The 20,649-nt window shown below is 33.5% G+C and overlaps 4 protein-coding genes across 5 annotated transcripts; 1 reads left to right on the top strand and 3 right to left on the bottom strand.

The window, feature by feature from the left end:
* Window positions 1–52: 52 nt before the first annotated feature.
* Window positions 53–4,526, bottom strand: LOC146934317 (UDP-glucose 4-epimerase GEPI48). The gene is made up of 9 exons (XM_085706191.1): window positions 4,264–4,526; window positions 3,094–3,143; window positions 2,817–2,952; window positions 2,188–2,289; window positions 1,804–2,031; window positions 1,470–1,548; window positions 1,210–1,292; window positions 622–713; window positions 53–409 (listed from the first exon to the last, which is right to left on the bottom strand). The coding sequence occupies exons 1-9, from the start codon at window positions 4,447–4,449 to the stop codon at window positions 322–324; spliced, it is 1,044 nt and encodes a 347-aa protein (XP_085562317.1). The 5' UTR covers window positions 4,450–4,526; the 3' UTR covers window positions 53–321.
* Window positions 4,527–9,910: 5,384 nt separating this feature from the next.
* Window positions 9,911–11,494, bottom strand: LOC146934316 (uncharacterized). Its single transcript, XM_085706190.1, has one exon. It carries the CDS (start codon window positions 10,872–10,874, stop codon window positions 9,942–9,944), a length of 933 nt encoding a protein of 310 aa, XP_085562316.1. The 5' UTR covers window positions 10,875–11,494; the 3' UTR covers window positions 9,911–9,941.
* On the top strand, window positions 11,072–12,467 carry LOC146934315 (uncharacterized). Its single transcript, XM_085707899.1, has 3 exons — window positions 11,072–11,558; window positions 11,650–11,884; window positions 11,978–12,467. Exons 1-3 carry the CDS (start codon window positions 11,072–11,074, stop codon window positions 12,465–12,467), a joined length of 1,212 nt encoding a protein of 403 aa, XP_085564025.1.
* Window positions 12,468–14,649: 2,182 nt separating this feature from the next.
* On the bottom strand, window positions 14,650–20,560 carry LOC146934314 (Pentatricopeptide repeat (PPR) superfamily protein). 2 transcript variants are annotated; one of them, XM_085706188.1, is made up of 12 exons: window positions 20,029–20,560; window positions 19,468–19,628; window positions 19,279–19,356; window positions 18,551–18,630; window positions 18,170–18,254; window positions 17,142–17,561; window positions 16,710–16,817; window positions 16,223–16,290; window positions 15,972–16,059; window positions 15,781–15,852; window positions 15,644–15,697; window positions 14,650–15,115 (listed from the first exon to the last, which is right to left on the bottom strand). In XM_085706188.1, the coding sequence occupies exons 1-12, from the start codon at window positions 20,435–20,437 to the stop codon at window positions 15,035–15,037; spliced, it is 1,704 nt and encodes a 567-aa protein (XP_085562314.1). In that variant the 5' UTR covers window positions 20,438–20,560; the 3' UTR covers window positions 14,650–15,034. The 2 variants fall into 2 exon arrangements, with proteins under 2 accessions (XP_085562314.1, XP_085562315.1); XM_085706189.1 differs by lacking the exon at window positions 16,710–16,817.
* Between the last annotated feature and the right edge of the window lie 89 nt (window positions 20,561–20,649).

The following is a 20,649-nucleotide window of genomic DNA, read 5'->3' as shown; positions in this document are numbered from 1 at the left end:
CAAGTCATCTAGCTCAAAAATGTGATTGAGATCTACAAAACGGCATGCAATATGATAAAGAACATGAGAAGATCCATTTAATAGCTTGTAAGTGAACCGTTAACTTAACTCATAATTTTTTTTTTTTAAAAAAAAAAACACCACTTATTTGCCTCATAATTACAAAAGTTATATCCATCTTAGAATCGCTAAAGAAAAATTGAAAAACTCTAAATAAAACTGAATTTGTGGTGGTGTATAGGATTCAAAAGACCCCAAAAGATAACTTATTTTGTATAAATATAAATAAATGATCAATGTCAAATGGATTTGAAAGAATATTCACTCTTCAGATTCACCATAGCCATAAGGGTTTTTGCTAGCCCAATTCCATTGATCACGGCACATATCATCAATGCCATGTTTAGCCCTGCACAAGGAACATAAATTTGTGAGGAAAAGGGGAAAACAATTAACTCAAGAAAACTTGCCCACATTTCTGATCAGAAGATATAATATTTGCAAAATTTGGAGACACCAAAAACATTGAATTTCCATAAAAAGAATTGAATAAACAGAAAGGAGAGTTTTAAGAACAACTAAATATCATGAAAGCATTCGCTTGAGAAAATCCACACTTACTTCCAGTTAAGTTCTTTTGCTGCTTTTTCTGTTGATGCATAAACAACTTCAGCATCTCCTGGTCTCCGATCAGCCTTTACAATTGGAATTTTCTAAATAGTAAAAAAAAAATGTATAAATTAATTAGTCATGTACTAAACAATAGCTTAATTTGACTATAAATAAATTAGTTTGTCAATATGTTCAGCTATGGAACTGAATAACAGTTGAATAGAAAGATCAGATGTTTCTTTGCCGACGCATTTTGCACATGTTGTGTCAATGAACTTGTTTCACATTAATTTTTTCATTTCATTGTATATCTTATAAAAATACAATTGACCTTGTTAGATATCCCATAATATTTAAAAAATCATCTATCTTAGGGTCAAAGTGAAAGATTTTTATAGTTTACTTACAACTCACGTAATGGAAATAAGTTGAACACAACTTTAAGAGCTATCATAAATGATTATCTTAACACTAAGCCAAGTCCTTATGCTATATCAACTTAAAGAGACCATCAAATGACATTTATAAAATGATTAAAAATGAGAGTAAGGGATAGCAAAATAAAAAGGATCATAAATAGAATCATCAGTCTGTTACCTTTCGAGAGGCCTGTTCAAAAGCTGTAACCATCTCCAAAACTGATGTTCCCTTTCCTGTTCCCAAGTTATAAACCTCACAACCTGTATGTGCAACATCACATAAAAGTGAAAATCCAAAAACGCACCAAAGAAAAAACAACTCTCATTGATTATGGGAATCCAACATCAGTTCACAACCATTGCTACCGTCAAGGAGTCTACCAAAATGAATAGACTGAATAAATTATTAGAAGAATTTGATCAAATTTCAAATAGTACCTGTCTTAGGATCATCTAGCTTACACAATGCAGCAATGTGCCCATCAGCTAAATCAACAACATGAATGTAATCACGGACCTGAGAAAAAGACAAGATTTATCATGTAAGATCCTCAAAAGCTTATCGGAAAAAAAAAAAATGTAAGATCCTCAAAAGAATTCAAAGGTAGATCTTAACAAATGGGAATTACGCATGTAAGCATGGACCAACTGTGACAGCATTATTATCAAAATAATCCAAATCGAAGGGAAATAGTGGATAGTGTGTGAGCTTAGCATGCAACTTTCCAAGTCAAAATTTCAGTAAATCAAGTCAAGAACAAAGAAAACATACTCCAGTTCCATCACTTGTGCTATAATCTGTTCCAAAAACTGTCAATGCAGAGCGTCTGCCAACTGCAACTTGCTGAACAAAAGGCATGAGGTTGTTGGGAATTCCGCGAGGATCCTCACCAATATGACCACTAGGATGTGCACCAACGGGGTTGAAGTATCTCAACAGTGTTATTTTCCATCCTGGATCAGAACGGTAGATATCACGACAAATTTCTTCAATGTATAGCTGAAAGGAAAAAAAAACTCTCGTTAGATTCTGATAGGATACATCTGTAATCTGTAATATACAACCAAAATATAAACAAGATTGCAAAGGGAATTCTTGTTTCACTATCCCTACCCAAGTATCCGATAAGTACCCTAAATAGTTCTCTAGTCATACCTTGGTTCGTCCATACGGGCTTGCAGCTGATAAAGGAAACTCTTCAGTGCAGGGGACCTCCTTTGGCCAACCGTATACAGTGGCTGAAGAGGAGAACACAAGCTGAAATCAATCAAGAAATACAGAATCATGTTAAGTAACAAAATCGCAACAACCAATCTCACAAGACACTTTAAGGTAGCAGTATTATCAGGGCACTAGAAGAAGAAAATATCTAGACTATATCTTATACTCCCTCCGTTTCAAAATGAGTGTCGCTTTAGCCAAAAAAAATTGTTTCAAAATGAATGTCACTTTCAGTTTCCAATGCAATAATAACTTTTTCTTTTCAATTGTACCCTCCAATTAATACTCAGCACACTACTTCCAAAGTATTACTTTTAAAACTAACCAATAGTTAATAAGGATAATTTGGTAAAATAACCATTCTCTTTCTTTTAATCATTGCATTTCTTAATATGTGTGTAAACACCTAAAACGACACTCATTTTGAAACGGAGGGAGTAGTATCTTATGATGAAACTTCTGAATCTTTTGAATCATTTCCCACTACAAGTACTCAGTCTATATGACCCGGCCCGACATTCTTCCCCTGCAAGATTCAGGACTTAAAGCTAAAATGAAGTTACCTTCTTGCATCCATGGGCAGCCATGACTTCAAATAGAACAATTGTCCCAATCAAGTTGTTGTCATAGTAGAGCAGTGGTTTCTGCACACTTTCACCTACTGCTTTCAGTCCAGCAAAATGTATGACAGCATCAAATCTGAAAGGAAATATACATATACATATACATCAAACATTTATAAATCAGTGATCAAATGAAATTGCAAGAGAACTTGAAATTGAAATGTGTGCAATCTTTTGTATAAAAGAAAAATCACAAAAGCTTATGCACAATCCTTACTTTGTGGAAGAAAATATTTTCTCAAGTCCATCTCTGTCCCGCAGGTCTAACTGCAATGTGAAGAAGTAAAATAAAATATGTCGGTCATCATCACAATAAAATAACGGTATATACTATCAATTTCACATAGGTAACATATTTTTCCAGGAAACTATTCACGTTATTTTATTCACAATGAATTATAGAGGAATGGAAGGCAAACGGACAACAAATTGTGCCACTAATCCTTTTCGGATGATAAAATCAATTCTTAAATACAATATTTATGAACTTAGAGGACATGATATTTTTATGCGTGACTCTTTGAAATCTTTTTAAGAGGTCATCGACCTCTGGTGCTAGGAAACCAAAAGTATCGAACGTAAAAATGAATTTATAAAAGCCCCAATCTTCTATCGGACAAGGGAGAAACCGGTCATGTCCACACATACAAGTTTCCCTTGTACCCACCTAGTGAAAAACTATTAAATATATTTTTTATTCAATAAGGTGAAATACTTTATCAATGTCTATTGCAGCTAATATTGTAATTTATATGTTGTTTTCAGCTATTTTTATGAAACGTCAAAAAATAAGCTATTTTTTTCAACTCCTTACAAAAAATAATTCAAATACATTTTGAATAATACAATAATTATTTATTTATCCCATAAACACTTATTTAAGTTTTTTTTTTTTTTTTTTCAAATTCACTTTGAAAACTACAGTACAGTTTAGAATTTCAACAAAATTGCAATATCACCAAAAAAAAGCCAGATTGGATCTAGTAGTAACGAAATAAACAAAACAAACATCACATCAAAAAGCATGTTATGTACTTGTCGGGCCAATTGTGAAACAGACTCAGCTCCCAATTATTATTCACACACAACACACACATATTATTCGAATCTGCCACCGTCTCTCCCATCCCAAGAATAATACCCTTCTTTCAATTTTACCCTTTTGGTTGGGTCCACTTGAAAATAATCTAATAAAACCCAATAAAAAACACTGTAAAACATTTTTTTTTTTAAATACAAAATCACCATGTTCGGCAAAATAAAAAATAATTATCAAATCATAAAGACAGTACAACCAAATCATTATTTACTAACTAATTAATTAAAAACAGACAGAGAGAAATAAAGAATTGAAAATGGTAGAGCAACGAGAGAATGTGCCGCGCACCTTATGAAAGGAAAGGTTACCGGCGAAATCACCGGCGAGTTTCTTGACTCTGTCGATGGATATTTGAGAAGAATTATCAAGGTTATCCACCACGACGGTGTTGTAACCGCCGAGAAGAAGCTGGAGGACTGTATGGCTGCCGATGTAACCGGCTCCACCGGTAACCAGAATGGTTTTGTTTGACATAATTGAAACGCTTTCCTTTCGCGAAAGTGAGAGAGAAGAGAAAAACTGAAGAATATTTTTTGATAAACTTTGAAATTGGAATGAAAAGGTATAGACTGCGTGTTTTATAGGAAAAGGAAAAAGAAAAGAGAGAGTTTGTTACGCGCCACGACGTGTTTTTTTTATTTTAGGACACTTTGCGTTCTTAATTTTGATTCCGGAAATTTTTCATTTTCTTTCTTCTTTTTGAATTTTTTTATTTATTAATAGTAATTATATTAAATGTTTTTTTTTTACTATTAATATTTTTTTATTTATGGTTGAATGCTACAGGTCATCCACGTGAGTTTACAGTGTGTCTGTTTTTTGGGTGAATTTACAGTGTGTCTGTTCCTGATTCGTCTTTGAATTTTCTTATTCTTTCCAACGCAGTCATTGGTGTTTCTATTTTCTAATCCTCATTCTTTCTTTTTTTAGTTCACGATTTAATGATTTATATTGTTTTTTGAGGCAGTGTGGATCATTCATTGGTTATAAATATAATTTTTTGGGCCAAATGTTTGGGATCAATGATTGGTTAATCATGTTAATGACAGTTACACTCTCTAGGTGGAGTTTTTGTTTTTTAGTTCAGCTGAGTGGTTACTATTATAAACAGTATAAACAGGGTCATCTTAACTTATACCCTAATGACACATGTTAAAAAATCTAAAAAGCAATTTTACATTGAAAAACATAACATTTTAATTTTTTAGAAGTTGAATGTACGACTTTTAATGCGTATATTTCTATAACGAGTTCATTAACATGTGTCTTTGAGGGCACAAGTTAGCATTTGTCTATAAATAAAATGATCTTGCTAAACAGTGTCATCATGGCAATGGTGAAGGAATCTACAAATAAAAAATTTATCTTGGAAATATATCATGCATGTTACTTTTGATCAAGTAATGATTAAACAATTTTTTTCTTCATAAAAACCTACTTGTTTTAGAAGCTTAACCAATGCCTTTGAGACACCAGTTAATATTCTCCTACATAAAATGGTGTTGCTAATTGGTGCTCTCATGACATTGGTTAAGGAATCTATTAGTATAAATTATGTTTTGGAAATGCATGCTTTTACTTCTGTCTTAACAATAATCACACAATTTTCTATTGCAAAATTACTTATTTTATTACTCTAACCAATACCCCAAAAGCACTCCTTAGCATTCTCTTAAATAAAATAAATGTCTTGCTAGACACTCGTTAAGGATTCAAAAATAAAAAATATTAATAGTAAAAAAATTTGATTTCTACGTCCATATTTTTGTTACTTATATCTTAAACTTTTGTCGTTTTAAAAAATTCATATTTAATTTATTTCATGTTAAAAAATTATAGATTTTAGTAAATGAACCGTTCATAGTGTTCTAAACTTGTATAAAAAAAATCGTTAAAAAATTTAAGAGTTTAAGGATAATTAAACAAAATTTATTTTAGCAGTGACTAAAATTATAAGTAAATTTTTTTTTGTAGGGATTAAAAATGATATTAAAATTAAGTAAGGACTAAACTTACAAGGTCGCCATTTTGTAGGGACCAAAAACATAATTAACCCAAAAATATATTATATAAAAAAAAAATCAAATATTTCAATTTCTAGTGTATGTACAAAATTTTATAAAAAAATTACTAATCTCTCCGTCTCACAATATTAGTCGTTTAATATTTGTGCACGATTATTAAGAAAATGATTAATTATGTTGATTTCAAAGGTAATATTAGTAGCATTTACTAAAACACCTTTATTAATTGTAGTTAGTTGAGTAGTTAAGTTGGATGAAATTCAATAAATAAGGGTATAATAGTGGAAAAAAAATAATAAATGATACATTGGTATTATTTTTTTTTTAAGGAATACATTGTATTGTAAAGTGACAATTATTTTGAGAAAAAGAAAAAGAAAAAAATGTTAAAAAGACAATAATTGTGAGACAGATGGAGTATTTAAAAACTTTAAAGAGTATTCGCAAACTCTCGTTAGTATTTTTCATAAAATAATAGGGTACTCGTAATAAACTTAAAAGCATGTCTGTTAAAAAAAACTTTAAGGGCATATGCTCTGTTAAAAAAAAAACTTTAAGGGCATGCAAGCTATTGTATATAAAAAATGATATAAGTTATTACATTTTTCATTAATTTAATTGTCTTATTACTAAATTTTTGTGGTAATTATATGTGCAAACATTATTATTTTGTTTGGTATAAAACATTTTTTGAATAAGATTTTGTATATAAGGTCCAACGATTAGTGAGATTTTTGTGGTGATTATATGTGCAAACTTTATTATTTTGTTTGGTATAAAACCTTATTTCTTGACAACAACAAAAAACATTATTTCTTAATAAGATTTTGTGTATAAGGTCCAACGATTAGTGAGAGACGCAATTGATTTAGTTATTCTATCATTAAAGGTTGAAGCTCTCATCAATAATAAATTTTTAATTTCCAAATATATATTCCTATATTTTACTCCCCCATCCCAGATTAACCGAGGTATTTGCTCATTTCATACATATTAAGAAAAATTAAAATAAATTTTGAAATTGACGAGGATATGAATATTCCTAATTCCGAAAGAGTTTACAATCCAAAATTTCCTATTATATATAGCCCGTTTGTTTCAGATTTTTTCCAAAAAAAAATCTATTTTTTCCCTTAAAAAAAATCACTTTTTTCATTTTTAAGTGTTTGTTTAGGATTTTTAGAAAAATCATTTTATCAAAAAAAATCTATTTTGACTCTAAAATGAAAAGCTATTAGGATTAGCTTTTCTCAAAATCTATTTTTTTCAACAACATGGAGATAACACATGTGCATGTTAGAACTCATTTTTTTTTAAAATGGATTTTTATGGATAGTAGGCAAACACAAATAATTTCAGATTTTTTAAAATCTCTAAAAAAAATCTAGATTCTTTTGACACAATATATTTTTTTTTTATAAGTTGAAACAGACGCACCCATAGTTTGATTTCTAATTTCTAATTATAAGTTAAAAGAATTGTCCCCTAGAAGAAAAAGTTGAATGAATTGAATTGCTGCCCAAAAAATGGCAAAAAGCCTAGACAGGCGCTCACGCAATGCAAGTGCAACCAAAATTGGCGATCACTTGTTAAGATATTTAATTGTGCTTTGTGTGTTGAAGTTGCCTACACGGATTCCTTCGCGGATCTTGAGGAATTGCTAATAAAACAAGGTTATTATTTTTTTTAAAGAAAACAAGATTATTTTATACATGCCGTGTTTATGTCAAAAAAAAAAATTTAAATAGAAGTGTTTCCTAAAAAAAGTAAATAGTAGTTAAGAATTAAATATGTTTTTAATCCTTATAAAATCACGACTTTTTGAGTTTAGTTGCCGTAAAATTTTAAGGTTAATTTTAGTCCTTTAGAATATTCTAGTTTGTAATAATAGTCTATATTTTGAAATCTTTTTTATACAAAATGGATATTTTTAGTCCTCCAAAATAGTAAAATTTTGTACGGATTAAATTTTGTAGGAGTTAAACTTGAAAGTTTGCAATTTTGTAGGAATAAATATATTTAATCCAATAGTTAAATTGTTTTCTTGTTTTTCTTCGTTCATGTATTTTTTTTTCAAAAAAATCTTGTAAGTTTTGAACATTTAATTTTGGTATTTGTTGTCTTCATCCGTTACAAAAACATATATGTGGCTAGCAGAGGGTGACACTATAGTTGTTAACGTAACAGACAACGCTGATTTGAAAAAGTGGATGATGAGTCACACGGTGGGAGGGACAAAAAAATCGGAGAGGGAACATAACCGAAAAACAAGAACAAAACAAATTCAAATTTAAAAACATTGGTTCTTCCTTCTTCTTCATGCTGCCTCCATTTTCAACTTGGTTCTTTGGTGATTATTAATTACACTTCAATATTATATCCCCCTTCAAACTCTAGTCTTTGGTAGCAAACAAATTTTCATTCTTGAACATAACTTGAATGGTTTAATTTAGGCTTAATTGTTCTTTTTATCCCTTAACTATTTTTTTTTTGTATCACTTGGGTTCCATAATAAATCTTTGGTTTGTTTGGGTCCCTTAATTATATGTTTGTCATTCAGTTTGGTCTGTCTGTTAGTTTTGTGGCAAAAAAATGTTAACTCAGACACACATGTCATTTTAGTATTGGCTCAAAATTATTTTTTTCCTTCATCTCAATCTTCATGTCTTCCCCCATTTTCATCTTCTTCAAATCAAGAATTCATAAGAAAATAATATTAAAAAAAAAAATCCAACATCAACAACACCGTCTCGTCAACACACATCTTTCACTTTCCACGACATCTATGAATCCACACACCGCATAAATCGACAACAACATGTTAATAGTTAGCAAACGAAAATTATCAACATAAAAAACAGTATGCTTCATTTGATTTAAAACAAAAGTTGTTTATTCCCAATTATGTTTATTTCAATCAAAAGTGGTTTGTACCCAATAAGGTTTTATTTCAAAAAATTATCACCATAAATCTCATAAAACAAAAACCGAAAAAGCAAAATTGAATTCAAAACAACAAAAAATTCCAACCCAATTTCAATTGTAATCGATGTGTTTCTCTCTTTTTTGTTAGAGTACACATTGAATTTACTTCTTAAACTATAAAAAATTTGTAAGGATTTTATTTGTATACATAGACGGTGTAAGTAATTTTGATATTATACTTAAATTGAACTTTAAATTTAAATATTATCATGTGTATGTACCATGCATGTAGCTAGCACTGAGGCTTGTCATTTTCTGATTTTGGCATATAGGCTTGGACATGCCTTTTATCTCCTTGGAGTTGCACTTTATAATCATCATCACTAGCCATCTGTTTCTTTTAACCCAACCTATAGTAGCAAGACTCATTAGACATAGAAACTTCCAACTTTATGGTTTTGTAGGACCTTCTCTATAATAATTCCTTTAATTAGCAGTACCTCCAAGTCACAAGAGAACATGGATGAAGATGAAAGTGCTGTGTTCTTCTTGTGAATAAAATGAAACTACAAACAAGGACAGCCAAGAAGGGAATAAAAATGAAATCAATGAGGACTAATAAAACGTGGAAGCATATGAACAGACTAATAAAACGGAATTTTTTTTTTGACCTACTTTATTCCCAAAAATACAAAAATACCCTACTTTTTCGAAAAAATGCAAAAATGCCCTATTTTTCAGTACCACGCCACTCCCAGTAGCGAGGTACCTAAAAGTTGCCAGCCATACCACGCCACTGGAACTTGCGTGCCATTTTGTGGGTTTTTTTTTTTTAATTTTTAAATACCTCTCAACTTGGAGTTGAGAGGTATAATAAGGACAAAAAATTTCATAACATGGACACACGTAAATGATGCATGGAAAAATAATAATAATAAATTAAAATTAACTTAATTTTAATAAACTAATAAAAATTATATAACAAATAAAATTACCATACAAGAAAGTCAACAATTATTATAAATGCCCTCCTGTCCCACACCCTCGTCTTCGACGATTTCTTCCGCGATTTACTTGAGAGTCATGTTGGTCTTCGTCATTGTTATCTGTAGTTGGTTGTATTTGACTACCATAACCCAACGACAACGACACATCGTGTTCCCGTGTTGGCCATCCCATATCCAGAAATTGTTCATTGGAGTTGATCGAAGCCGGAGAGAAGTGAGATAGTAGGTTTGTTGGTGTTGGTGGGTAGTTGTAGTTTTGGTTGGTGTACATTGGGTATTGTGGGTTGTTGTAGGGGGGGTAATTGGTGTTGGACGGTCCAGCTTGGTTTGGGTCATTATAGGAGAAGTAGTTGGTGTTCGATGTGCTAGCTTGGTTTGGGTCATTGTAACCATAGTTTGGCATGGAATTTTGTTGGTAAGTTGACTGATAATGGGGCTCATATGCATTTCTCGGGGAGGTATATGGTGGTGGTTGGATGATATTTTGTTGAGGGGTGTCGAGAAATTCATACATTACAGAACCTTGAGTGTTTTGTGTTGTATGTGGTTGTGATTGATGATCTTGTAGTTGAGAAAAAATGTCTTGATCCCAAAAATCATCATGAATTGGTGTTTGGTTGTTGTGAATTTCAGGTTGACGTTCCGGCTCTTGTTCTATTTCTGGATCTGGATCTGAATTTGATGGTTTTGTGACAACCGAAATAGTTAGACGTGGGTTGCATGTGGTTGTCAACCACTCAATATATGCATGAGTTGGGGTGAGTGATCTTGGCCGCATGCGAGGTAAAGTATAACGTCGTCGGTTGTCCCAATGTTCGCACTCTTCTGGAAAGCGAAAACCATTTGATTCATACCACGTCTTGAACCGTTTGTCCAACTTATGGAATTGTCGCATGTCTCGTGGGGGCCCTGGTATTTCTTGTGGCAAACCAAATTGAAGCATGACCCTATCAGTTGGATGCCATTCAACTTTGTCAAAACATATAAGGTAAGTTGTAGCAGTCCAATCCCAATAGTCTTCAGGTAAATTGTGCGGAACTTTCTTGTATGGTCTCCATTTAAACTGACAGAAGAGAGAAGTTTTAGTGTAAGTTTTATGGTAACTGGGAGGAGTCTTATAAAGAACTACCACAGTGGTCGATGGTGATGGAAAAAGATTTGCCAGGAACAATTATTGATTTTCAAACGGTCCCAACAACAGAAGTGGTCAATGAGACTGTCTTCAAGCGTCTCTTTTGGGCCTTTCGTCCGTGCATCTTGGGTTTCGAATACTGCAAACCAATTGTCCAGATTGACGCAACTTGGTTGTATGGTAAATACAAAGGAACATTGTTGTTAGCTGTTGCGCAAGATGGGAACAACAAGATATTTCTCATTGCTTTCGCAATCATGGAAGGCGAGACCAAGGAGGCATGGAGTTTCTTTCTGAAAAATCTAAGGCAGCATGTCACCCCACAGGCGAACATATGCCTCATTTATGATAGACATGTTTCGATAAAGAGCGCGTATGATGATCCACAGAATGGATGGCACGATGCTCCGACAAGCCATGTGTTTTGTGTCCGACACATTGCACAGAACTTTATGCGATCGTTCAAGGACGGAGAACTTAAGAAGAAAGTTGAAGGCATGAGTAAAAATTATATCTCTTTCCTTGTAAATTCGACATATTATTTGTTTAAATAACACACATCTAACTTTTTTTCAAAACAATGCAGGTTACGCCATGAACATCCCAACATTCGAATACCACCGCTCTGAAATCGCTGTTGCAGACCGAAAGGCTTTAGCATGGGTGGACAACATTCCTAAAGAAAAGTGGAATCAATCACATGATGATGATGGTCGACGATGGGGCCACATGACAAGTAACTTGGTAGAGTCACAAAACAACTTGTATAAGGGTATTCGAGGACTCCCGATCACAGCTATTGTGAAAGCATCATATTACAGGTTGGCGGCCTTGTTTGCTAAAAGAGGACATGAGGCAGCGACAAGGGTAAATTCTGGTGAGCCATTCTCATAAAACATCATGAAATATCTCAGGGATGAGGCTCATAAATCCAACAGTCATCATGTCACTCAGTTTGACCGGGATCAGTATACCTTCTCCGTCCGTGAAACCATCGACCATAAAGAAGGATTACCAAAGGGAGAATACAAGGTGGACCTGCAAAATAAATGGTGTGACTGTGGACGATTCAGAGCGTTACACCTACCATGCTCACATGTCATTGCCGCATGTTCTAGCTTTTCTCACGACTACAAGACTTTTGTCGATCCAAAATTCACGAATCAGTGTGTATACGCCGTATACAACATCCACTTCGACGTGGTTCACCACCAGACATATTGGCCTGATTATGAAGGACTGAAGGTGGTTCCCAACAAGTCCATGCGTCGGGCAAAGAAAGGTCGTCCACCAATTACTCGCATTAGGACCGAGATGGACGATGTGGAAACCGAGAGAAGATGCGGCGTTTGTAGGATGCCTGGTCATTCCCGCAAAGATTGCATTAATATTACACATCAGTAGAAATGTAGTATTTAATATTTATTGTATTTCGTTTTTTTTATTTTATAAATATTATGATTATTATTATAATTACCTTTTTTAAAATTAAGTTATTATTAGTATTATTTTTTCCATGCATCATTTACGTGTGTCCATGCATGTTATGAAATTTTTTGTCCTTATTATACCTCTCAACTCCAAGTTGAGAGGTATTTAAAAATTAAAAAAAAAACCCACAAAATGGTACGCAGCTTCCAGTGGTATGCCAACTTTTAGGTACCTCGCTGCTGGCAGTGGCGTGGTACTGAAAAGTAGGGCATTTTTGCAGTTTTTCAAAAAGTAGGGTATTTTTGTATTTTTGGGAATAAAGTAGGGCACAAAAAAAAAAATTCAAAACGTGGAAGCATATGAACAAATTAACAATCATTACATGAAAATTCGACCAACGTGCTGGCGACGGTGGTAAATCCAAAAAAAAAAAAAATTGAACAATTTGAGGAATCCTACGTAACTTAAAGTGATGCAGATAACATAATTGATTGATGTGACATCTAGAGTAATTTATTCAATCACATGAATAATTTTATTTGTTTTTTTTTTTTAAGATTTTTATATTATAAAATAAAATTTATAGACAAACTGAATGCATTTTATTCGGATAAATCCGTCAACGATAATAATCAAGATATATACCATTAAGTAAGGTCGGTTACATGGTCAATTTATGCCATAATATTATATAATAGACCAAAATTAATATCTCTAGTTAAAAAAAAAAGTTAAATCAGTAGCTCTGGTGTTTGATATAACAAAGAAGTTATCGATCTGCATGACTTGAGAGATGATATCCGCCAAAGCTTAAGTCAAATGAGAGCATGTGGCGATTCCTAAATCCGGAAAAAGAATGGTTTTTCAGGTATATTGTTAGGTATCCATTAGACATTCCCTCAAATCTAGGTTTGGATTTAAAAAGAAAACAATATCTTGGTATTTAGATTTATGAATGCATTTTTTTTTAAACAATGATAATGACAAAAGATTGTTTTCATTATTTCCAAAAAAATGCCATCTTCAAGCAACATTTCATCTTCTCTCTATCACAATGGCTCAAAAGTCTCACGTCTTCTCATTAGCCGGTTAAAATAAACACATCTTTTAGAAAATATCTGAACAGAGTAAAGGGGACTTTAAATACTCCCTCCATTCCTTTTCTTTTGATGTTTTAGAACTTCAATTATATTCCAAAACTTTTGATGTTTTAGTGAATTTATTATTGTTTTCTCAAGTTTACCCTTGTTGGAAAACACAATAAACTATTAAAGTAGTTATGACATTTGGTTTATCACATGTGAATTTAATGATAAATAAGGACATTTAAGTAAAAAACACATAAATATTTATATACTTTAATTACTCCTTAAAACTTGTTGTTTACTCCACAAACTATAGTAACAACATAACACAAATCCAACGACCAAAATAGTTGTTTACTCAGCATTTATAGCTACCTTGGGTAGGCTTACACCAAAAGATTGCACCTGCATTCTGATGCATGACATGCAAGTCCTTGCTTGATGCCATTCTTCTGGCATATCATTTACCATGCGCATGCTGGTATGATTTGTTACCCCTCTTTCTCTACAAGCTCCACAATATCATGCCAAACAAAGAACTTTGCATGAACTATCCAGCTCCCCACAAAGATGGAAACACCACTCCATTAAAAGAAGCTCAACCTTGACGCAGGCCGACTCAATAAGCTCCAAAAGCTTTGCCTATGCCAACAAATTAAGCTCCATTGGCATGTGATAAACATAATCCATCTATTCTCCAATGCAGCATCACATCACACTTGACACAAATCACAATCAGCTTGGCAATTTTCCCCTGGTCCGTACTGGCATGCAAGAGGAAGACAGTCTTGGATTATGTTTATCACAAATGTTAACCACTGAGAATCTAAGACAAAACTACGCTACTGGACATGCTTTCCTTGTGCTAATTATCTAATGAGAAGGCAAATTTATTACCTAGAGGAGTGCTTGGAACACACTTGTTATTAGCACTCCTCTTATTATTTATTAGATGAGAATGGACCTCTCCTGGGATTGTTCACACAGAAAATCCAATCCTAAGTTTTTCAATTAGTGCAGCGTTATATATATAATATCCACAATTCAATGGATACATTCTGAATAATTGATTATTGTTAATTCACACTATATATATTGACAATATGATCCTTAACAAAAACAATACCAGGATGGTTAACAGCGGATTTACATCGTGATTTGCTGGTATTTTTACCTCTGACTTTAAAAGCCAAGAGGATTGGGTTTCAGTGGCAATAAGTATTTGCAATTAGAAGCCACACATGACACATTCTCATATTTATATCATATACAAGACATTCCTTCTTGAGATATGATGATGGTGATTGCACTAAGATCTAAAATTTCAAAATTTGTCTGCTAAAAGACAGGTGACAGGAAGATGCTCTTTTGCTCAGTCAAGAACAGATCATTGAGCAGGGAAGTGAGGCTTCAACTAATGATGCACTGGTGCGAACCAGATGCATCCGTAAATCTTTAAACTTCGTCCAAGGGCACTGGCTGGGAGCTAAGAAGTCTTTCGGCCTCATCATTTGCTTCTGCTTGCATTTTCCATCTCTGCATAACAAAGTAAAATAATGAATTTCTATTGCAACACAAAGCAAAGGTCTTGTACGTTATTTAAAGTACTACTAAATACAGGGAATGTATTATGGATCCACTCCATTGCCTCCATTTCTTTAGTTTTGGAAATACAAACATAGTTCTTATATTAATAATGGAGAGGATATATGTCCGTAAAGACAATGCCAGTGTTAAGCTGGATTAGATTGTGAATTTAAAAGCACATTAAAGGGGAGATTATCCATCTATCACAGACAGCGAACAAGTCTGAGGAGAAAATGCAGTTATTTAATCAAGGGCATTAAGGATGGATATCTTAATTTCTTAGCTTCAGAATCTCACATCAAAAGAAAAATCAAGAGTATAAATGAATTCAACTTTCAATGTTGGCCTTCAGCTTGGTAGTCTAAGAAATTTATTATAATTTTAGGAGGAATTATTTTGCAAGATTTGGTGAAAGAAATTGGCCATGTTCATAACTACAACACCACATAATAGGGCTTGAATATTAAGCGAATATACCTCCTCTAAATTTTCAAGCTCCATGATTTGCTCTATCTGTTCTGTGAACCCATCCTGTAAAATAAGGACACTCAACTAAGTAATTAAACTTTTATAAGATTTCATGACACAAAAGAAATATAGATCAAATGGTTTACCACATCACTAGTAGTTTCAGCAGCAAGAACATCAGTTTCCATCTCCACTTCAATTTCAATCATAGAGGAAATCTGGCCAAAGAACAAAATTAACACTCATTCATTGATTTTAATATACAAAAGCAACCAGGAGAACTATTTTCTTAGAGGAGAGAATGTTTTCTATTCACCCTTTTAAAGAAAAAACATACCCTAGCATAGCTAGCAATCAATTCAATTCGTCCCTGGAGGGAATTTTGCAGGCTCTCTCGGACCCTTTTGACTTTACTTATCCGAGTCCTAGAGATAAATAAGTGATAATGGTAACTTCAGACAAGACCAAAGTAAGAGGAGCCAGACAATTAACGAAAATTGAGGACATCGACGTATATCGTCGTCGAAGAAAAATATTATTTTATCAGTTATACTAGAAACAGAGAATTATGATGATATAGCAATTAACCGATAAGAAGGTTCTCCAACAGCTGAAATTTTATTCTCAAGTTGGCACATCCGGGCTAACATCCAAACCTTCAAAAAATAAAACAATCACATTATATAACTCAAACAACAGGTAAAATGTTTCAACAGAAGGCGAGGAAAGAAACTATTGTGCTTAAAAATTATTTTATACAATCTTACTCTCATTATGGAGCATTGTTATATTAATCCATTTTTTTCTTCAACAATCTAACATTGTTGTATTAAAAGGAACTCAACCACAGAGGAGTATATTAGCAAGAATGCACGTCTGAGATGAAGCACTTCTCCCTTAATGAGTTTGTAAAATTCTCCGGAAAAAAAATTGTTTTTTTATATACAAGAGGTTGAAAATTAGGATAGATAAACTGTTAAATGTCGCCCAGGAAATGTAACCGCTCCCTTCCCCAAGATTAAGTAAATAAAGGTCAATATCACCATGCTAATTACAAATCATGCAAAATGCACACCTCTTTTTCAGCAGCTTCTTTTAAGTCATTGATGCGAGACTGAAGCATGTCATATTGAGATAAAAGACGTTGTTTGATAGCAGTTACTTCCACCGATCTTTGCGGAAGCTGCAATCATATATAAATGCATACGGACTTAGTATGTCTTTTTTGGGAAGATCCACAATTGCTACCTTTGTGAACAGTGAATAAAGGGGACAGCAAGTCATAATTGGACTTGGTATGTCTCAAGGATTTGCAGTGGAGAAACAAAGCACAAACCCTTCAGTTGTGAATAGCAAGTTTTAATCACTGAAGGCGATAATAGAAGATTAAATTATAAGGCACAGTCAGCAGAAGATTGCTTCTTTTGAGAAGTAAAACAAGTTGGATGAAGAGAAGAAAAATTAGCATCCCTCAATGGGAAAAGAACTGATGTATCAACTACAGTACCTGATTAAACTGGGGAAAAACAAAGGAGTTCAAGGCAGAGCCAATAGCAAGAGATGAAACTGCAACAACTGATAGGAATTGAGGTAGGCTGGGGTCAATAAGTCCAGAAGCAGCGTCACCAGTGGCAAACAAAGCAAGAAGTGGAAAGAGGATGGAGGGTTTAAGTAATGATGAATTTTCATCTTTTGTAGGGGCTCTTACAAGACGTGATTCCCGTCCATCTTTGTGGTTTGTTATGCACATAGCTTCACCAGGATATAAATCCGGGGCTCTTGAACTTAATTTAATGGGGCCCAGCTTTCTATATACATTTGATGGAGCTGCCAAGGCAACAGTTACCCTTTCGCCTTCTTGTGCTGGCAGATCAACTGTGTCAGTTGCAAATCTGTGAGTACGAGCCATACCAGAAGGCGTCTGCACCTAAATGCCAGGAGAAGAAAGAAAAGGATGTAAAGAGGTAACACGAGTGAGACATTATAAACATATCAGCAATTGACATGAGATTATTTCAGCAACAAATTAATATAAATAGTAAAAACTAGTAACGAAGCACTCGTTTCTCATAACTCAGAGCTCATAAAAAAAATAACACACTAGCATATGTTTACTCACTGAGAAAAACACCAGATTGAAAGGATAAATGAAGGTAGGGAACTGGGAATCATACAAAAGCAAGAAAATGACATCATACCGACACAAAAGTAATGTTAAAATTACTTAAAGCTAGGAATGAAACCTTTACCCAGTGCAGGTACTTCCAAATGAGGTCCTAATTGGGGTGATATCACAGCAGAAGTATTTCTAACATTGAGCAGGAGGACTCAATACAGGCATATAAAAACCTTCTGAAAGGTCTTTTTTTTTTTTTTTTGCAGAACTCAAAAGGCAGAGGGTCTGGAAAGGCTAATTATTAATTGCTACACTGGCTTCTCACAACTAACCAACTTAAACCCAACTCATATATAGCCATAGGTCCTTAATTAAAACTCTATATAATCAGAAAACCGCCTCACAAAATGGATACATACCACAATAGAGTGAACAGCAGATGGAATGCTTTGCTTCATCAGTTTCAGGAATCTTAACCCCTTTTTCCATGCTGTAATGTCCATGCTGCGTTCGGCAGGAGGAGATCCTTAGAAAAAGTGAATACTCCATGATCAACACCGTAAACATACATATTGTTAAATTAACACAAGGAAAAAGAAAAAAAAAAAACGGGGGGTGGGGGGGAAGAGGGCAAATACTTCGAAGAAAAAAAAGGTATGATGCTTTCCATGGCAACCACAGGATTCATAGGATATGGCAAGCTCAAAAGTGAGTTAAAAATTAACATATCATATTGATTAAAAAGAAATAAATCATCGAAAACCATACTGCTCATAGAGTAAATGATATGACTAACCAACCTGATTTCTTCTGATTGAATATTGACTATGTTTCCTGAAACAAGTTCATATTGGTAGCGGCACTTTGCACAAGATACTATCTGCAACAACAATGCTTCTGTCCTCATTTATCACAACAAAGAAATATGATACTACACTCTTGATGAAAACAATTTATTCCTAGTTCTGTACAAACTCATTATTAATCTTCATTGACAAAATCCCATCAAGGAATCTTGTTAGTGAGACAAGAACTATCAACAATACTCAAGAAGTCAAAGTATAATATAAAAAATTTCACAGGAAATTGAAGAGAAGCGAAAGAGAGTTAAGTTGTGGAATAAAGCCCTGTGAGTTTACTTATGGGAAACTTGAGTTCAGTTTTCAATAATCACTCTCCGATCAACAAAATAAACATTAAACTTATCCTTCTTCACAAGGCACTCTTATCATAAGTTTGGACTAAATGCTACCAATACAGGAACGGAATGGAAGATTGTCAAGGTCATAGTAGTTGAATCATCCTATTTATGTAGGCACAACTGGAGTGGGAGAGAAACAATTTACTTTTTTGTACTAAATTGAAATTGAAGGAAGAGCTCACCAAGGAAGGATTCAGAGATAGTAATAAATTACATAATAATTGAAAGATCTAATCCGAAATCGAACTCATTGAATTATTGCATAGGAGAACCAAACTAAAAATGAATTTAATATTGGGTATAGGCAACACAAGGGATAATAAATACCTGAATACCTTGTTGTGGCTGTGCAACTGCAACAGCTATCCGACAAGTAGGACACCTCACTATCTTCCCAAAGGGAACCTGCAACAATTCCCATAAGTAAAAAATGGTTACAAAACAAGTCCAATTTTTGCAATATCAGTGCCATGAAATGAAGAACTCAAGAGAAACAAGAAAATTATTTAACCCTACCTCCTCAGAAGGAGACACGCCCACCTCACATATATATTTAACCACGCTAAGAGCATCTGAAACCCTCAAAGATGCTGCCAAACCCTGAATCAACAATGTATAAACACGTGCATTTGGCCTCGACCACTTCCATCTCTCGACTAGAGGACCACTCTCACCAACTGTTACAGTGTATACGAACATGTGCTTCATCGTCAAAATCAAATTGTAACGGCTAAGACAACCGTTTGGAATTTGGATAAACAAATTAATTAAACACTAATAGCACAAGCTAATAGTTTATTTTTATTACTAGCTTATAACGGTTTTTGATCAGCTACTTCAAGTAGCTTTATAGTTTGATAAAGCTTATAAATCATCATTTTTAGCTTTATTATCTTAATGAAAACAAGAAAATTAAATATTAATTAAACGTATATTGTTTATCTCGTATCAAATATTAATTTTACTGAAAACTACTACAAATTGAATGAGTTAGTTTTTCCGCAGTAAGCTAACTTATCAGTTACGCACAAGATTGAATATATATATAAATAAATAAATGATGAGAAGAAAAAAAACCTTGATGAAAAGTGGAGCGCATAGAGTAAAAAACAGACAAAGCAAGTTGTGGATTATTCCTATCAAGCGCAGCAGAAATAATAGAGCAACAATCAGAAGTAGAAACAACACCACCATTAGTGGAAGAGTTGTCAGCAATTATCTGCAATGCTTCATCGGCGTCTTTGGCGGTGGAGGCAACTCGGAGAAGAAGCTGTTGATCCAATAAGTTGTTAGAGTTTGATGTTTCATTTTGGCTTTCGCTAACGGAAGCTTTGAGGTTGATGAATTTCAATGGTTTTGTGAAAATGAAAAGTGGATAAGAACTACTGTTGTTGCGGTTGGAATAAGTTTCAGAGAGTTTGAAAGAAGAATAAAAAGGGTGAGGAAGTGTGCGTGGGAATGAAGGTGTTGATATGTTTAGAATCATAGCAGAAATTAAATGTGAAAAACTATATAGATTTCGAATTGAATTGAATTGATTTGAATATTTACGCTTTTTCTTTTCTATAGTATTGTGATGATATTATTATGAGATTGCATTATGGTTTGTGAGGGAAGGGAGAAGGATGAAGCAGAATTTGAAGGTGAGTGAGTGTTTGTGGTGGATAGAGAATCGAGACGGATAAAGTACAATTTTTT

The sequence above is a fragment of the Medicago sativa genome, chromosome 4 (assembly GCF_051527215.1).
Source record: "Medicago sativa cultivar Bolivia chromosome 4, Bolivia_mono, whole genome shotgun sequence".
NCBI classification, from domain to species: domain Eukaryota; kingdom Viridiplantae; phylum Streptophyta; class Magnoliopsida; order Fabales; family Fabaceae; genus Medicago; species Medicago sativa.
The sequence above is the reverse complement of the archived record's forward strand: the minus strand, read 5'-3'. Positions and strand labels throughout refer to the sequence as shown.

Coding starts and splice junctions, on each gene's coding strand:
- LOC146934317 (XM_085706191.1), bottom strand. CDS start 4,449: ATGTCAAACAAAACCATTCTGGTTACCGGTGGAGCCGGTTACATCGGC. Junction 1,293..1,469: donor GCTAGATGATCCTAAGACAG/GTACTATTTGAA, acceptor TTGCACATACAG/GTTGTGAGGTTTATAACTTG. Junction 714..1,209: donor TTGAACAGGCCTCTCGAAAG/GTAACAGACTGA, acceptor TTTACTATTTAG/AAAATTCCAATTGTAAAGGC.
- LOC146934316 (XM_085706190.1), bottom strand. CDS start 10,874: ATGCTTCAATTTGGTTTGCCACAAGAAATACCAGGGCCCCCACGAGAC.
- LOC146934315 (XM_085707899.1), top strand. CDS start 11,072: ATGGTGATGGAAAAAGATTTGCCAGGAACAATTATTGATTTTCAAACG. Junction 11,559..11,649: donor ACTTAAGAAGAAAGTTGAAG/GCATGAGTAAAA, acceptor AAAACAATGCAG/GTTACGCCATGAACATCCCA. Junction 11,885..11,977: donor GTGAAAGCATCATATTACAG/GTTGGCGGCCTT, acceptor GAAATATCTCAG/GGATGAGGCTCATAAATCCA.
- LOC146934314 (XM_085706188.1), bottom strand. CDS start 20,437: ATGATTCTAAACATATCAACACCTTCATTCCCACGCACACTTCCTCAC. Junction 19,629..20,028: donor GCGCTCCACTTTTCATCAAG/GTTTTTTTTCTT, acceptor ACACTGTAACAG/TTGGTGAGAGTGGTCCTCTA. Junction 15,853..15,971: donor TGATTGCTAGCTATGCTAGG/GTATGTTTTTTC, acceptor TTCTTTGGCCAG/ATTTCCTCTATGATTGAAAT.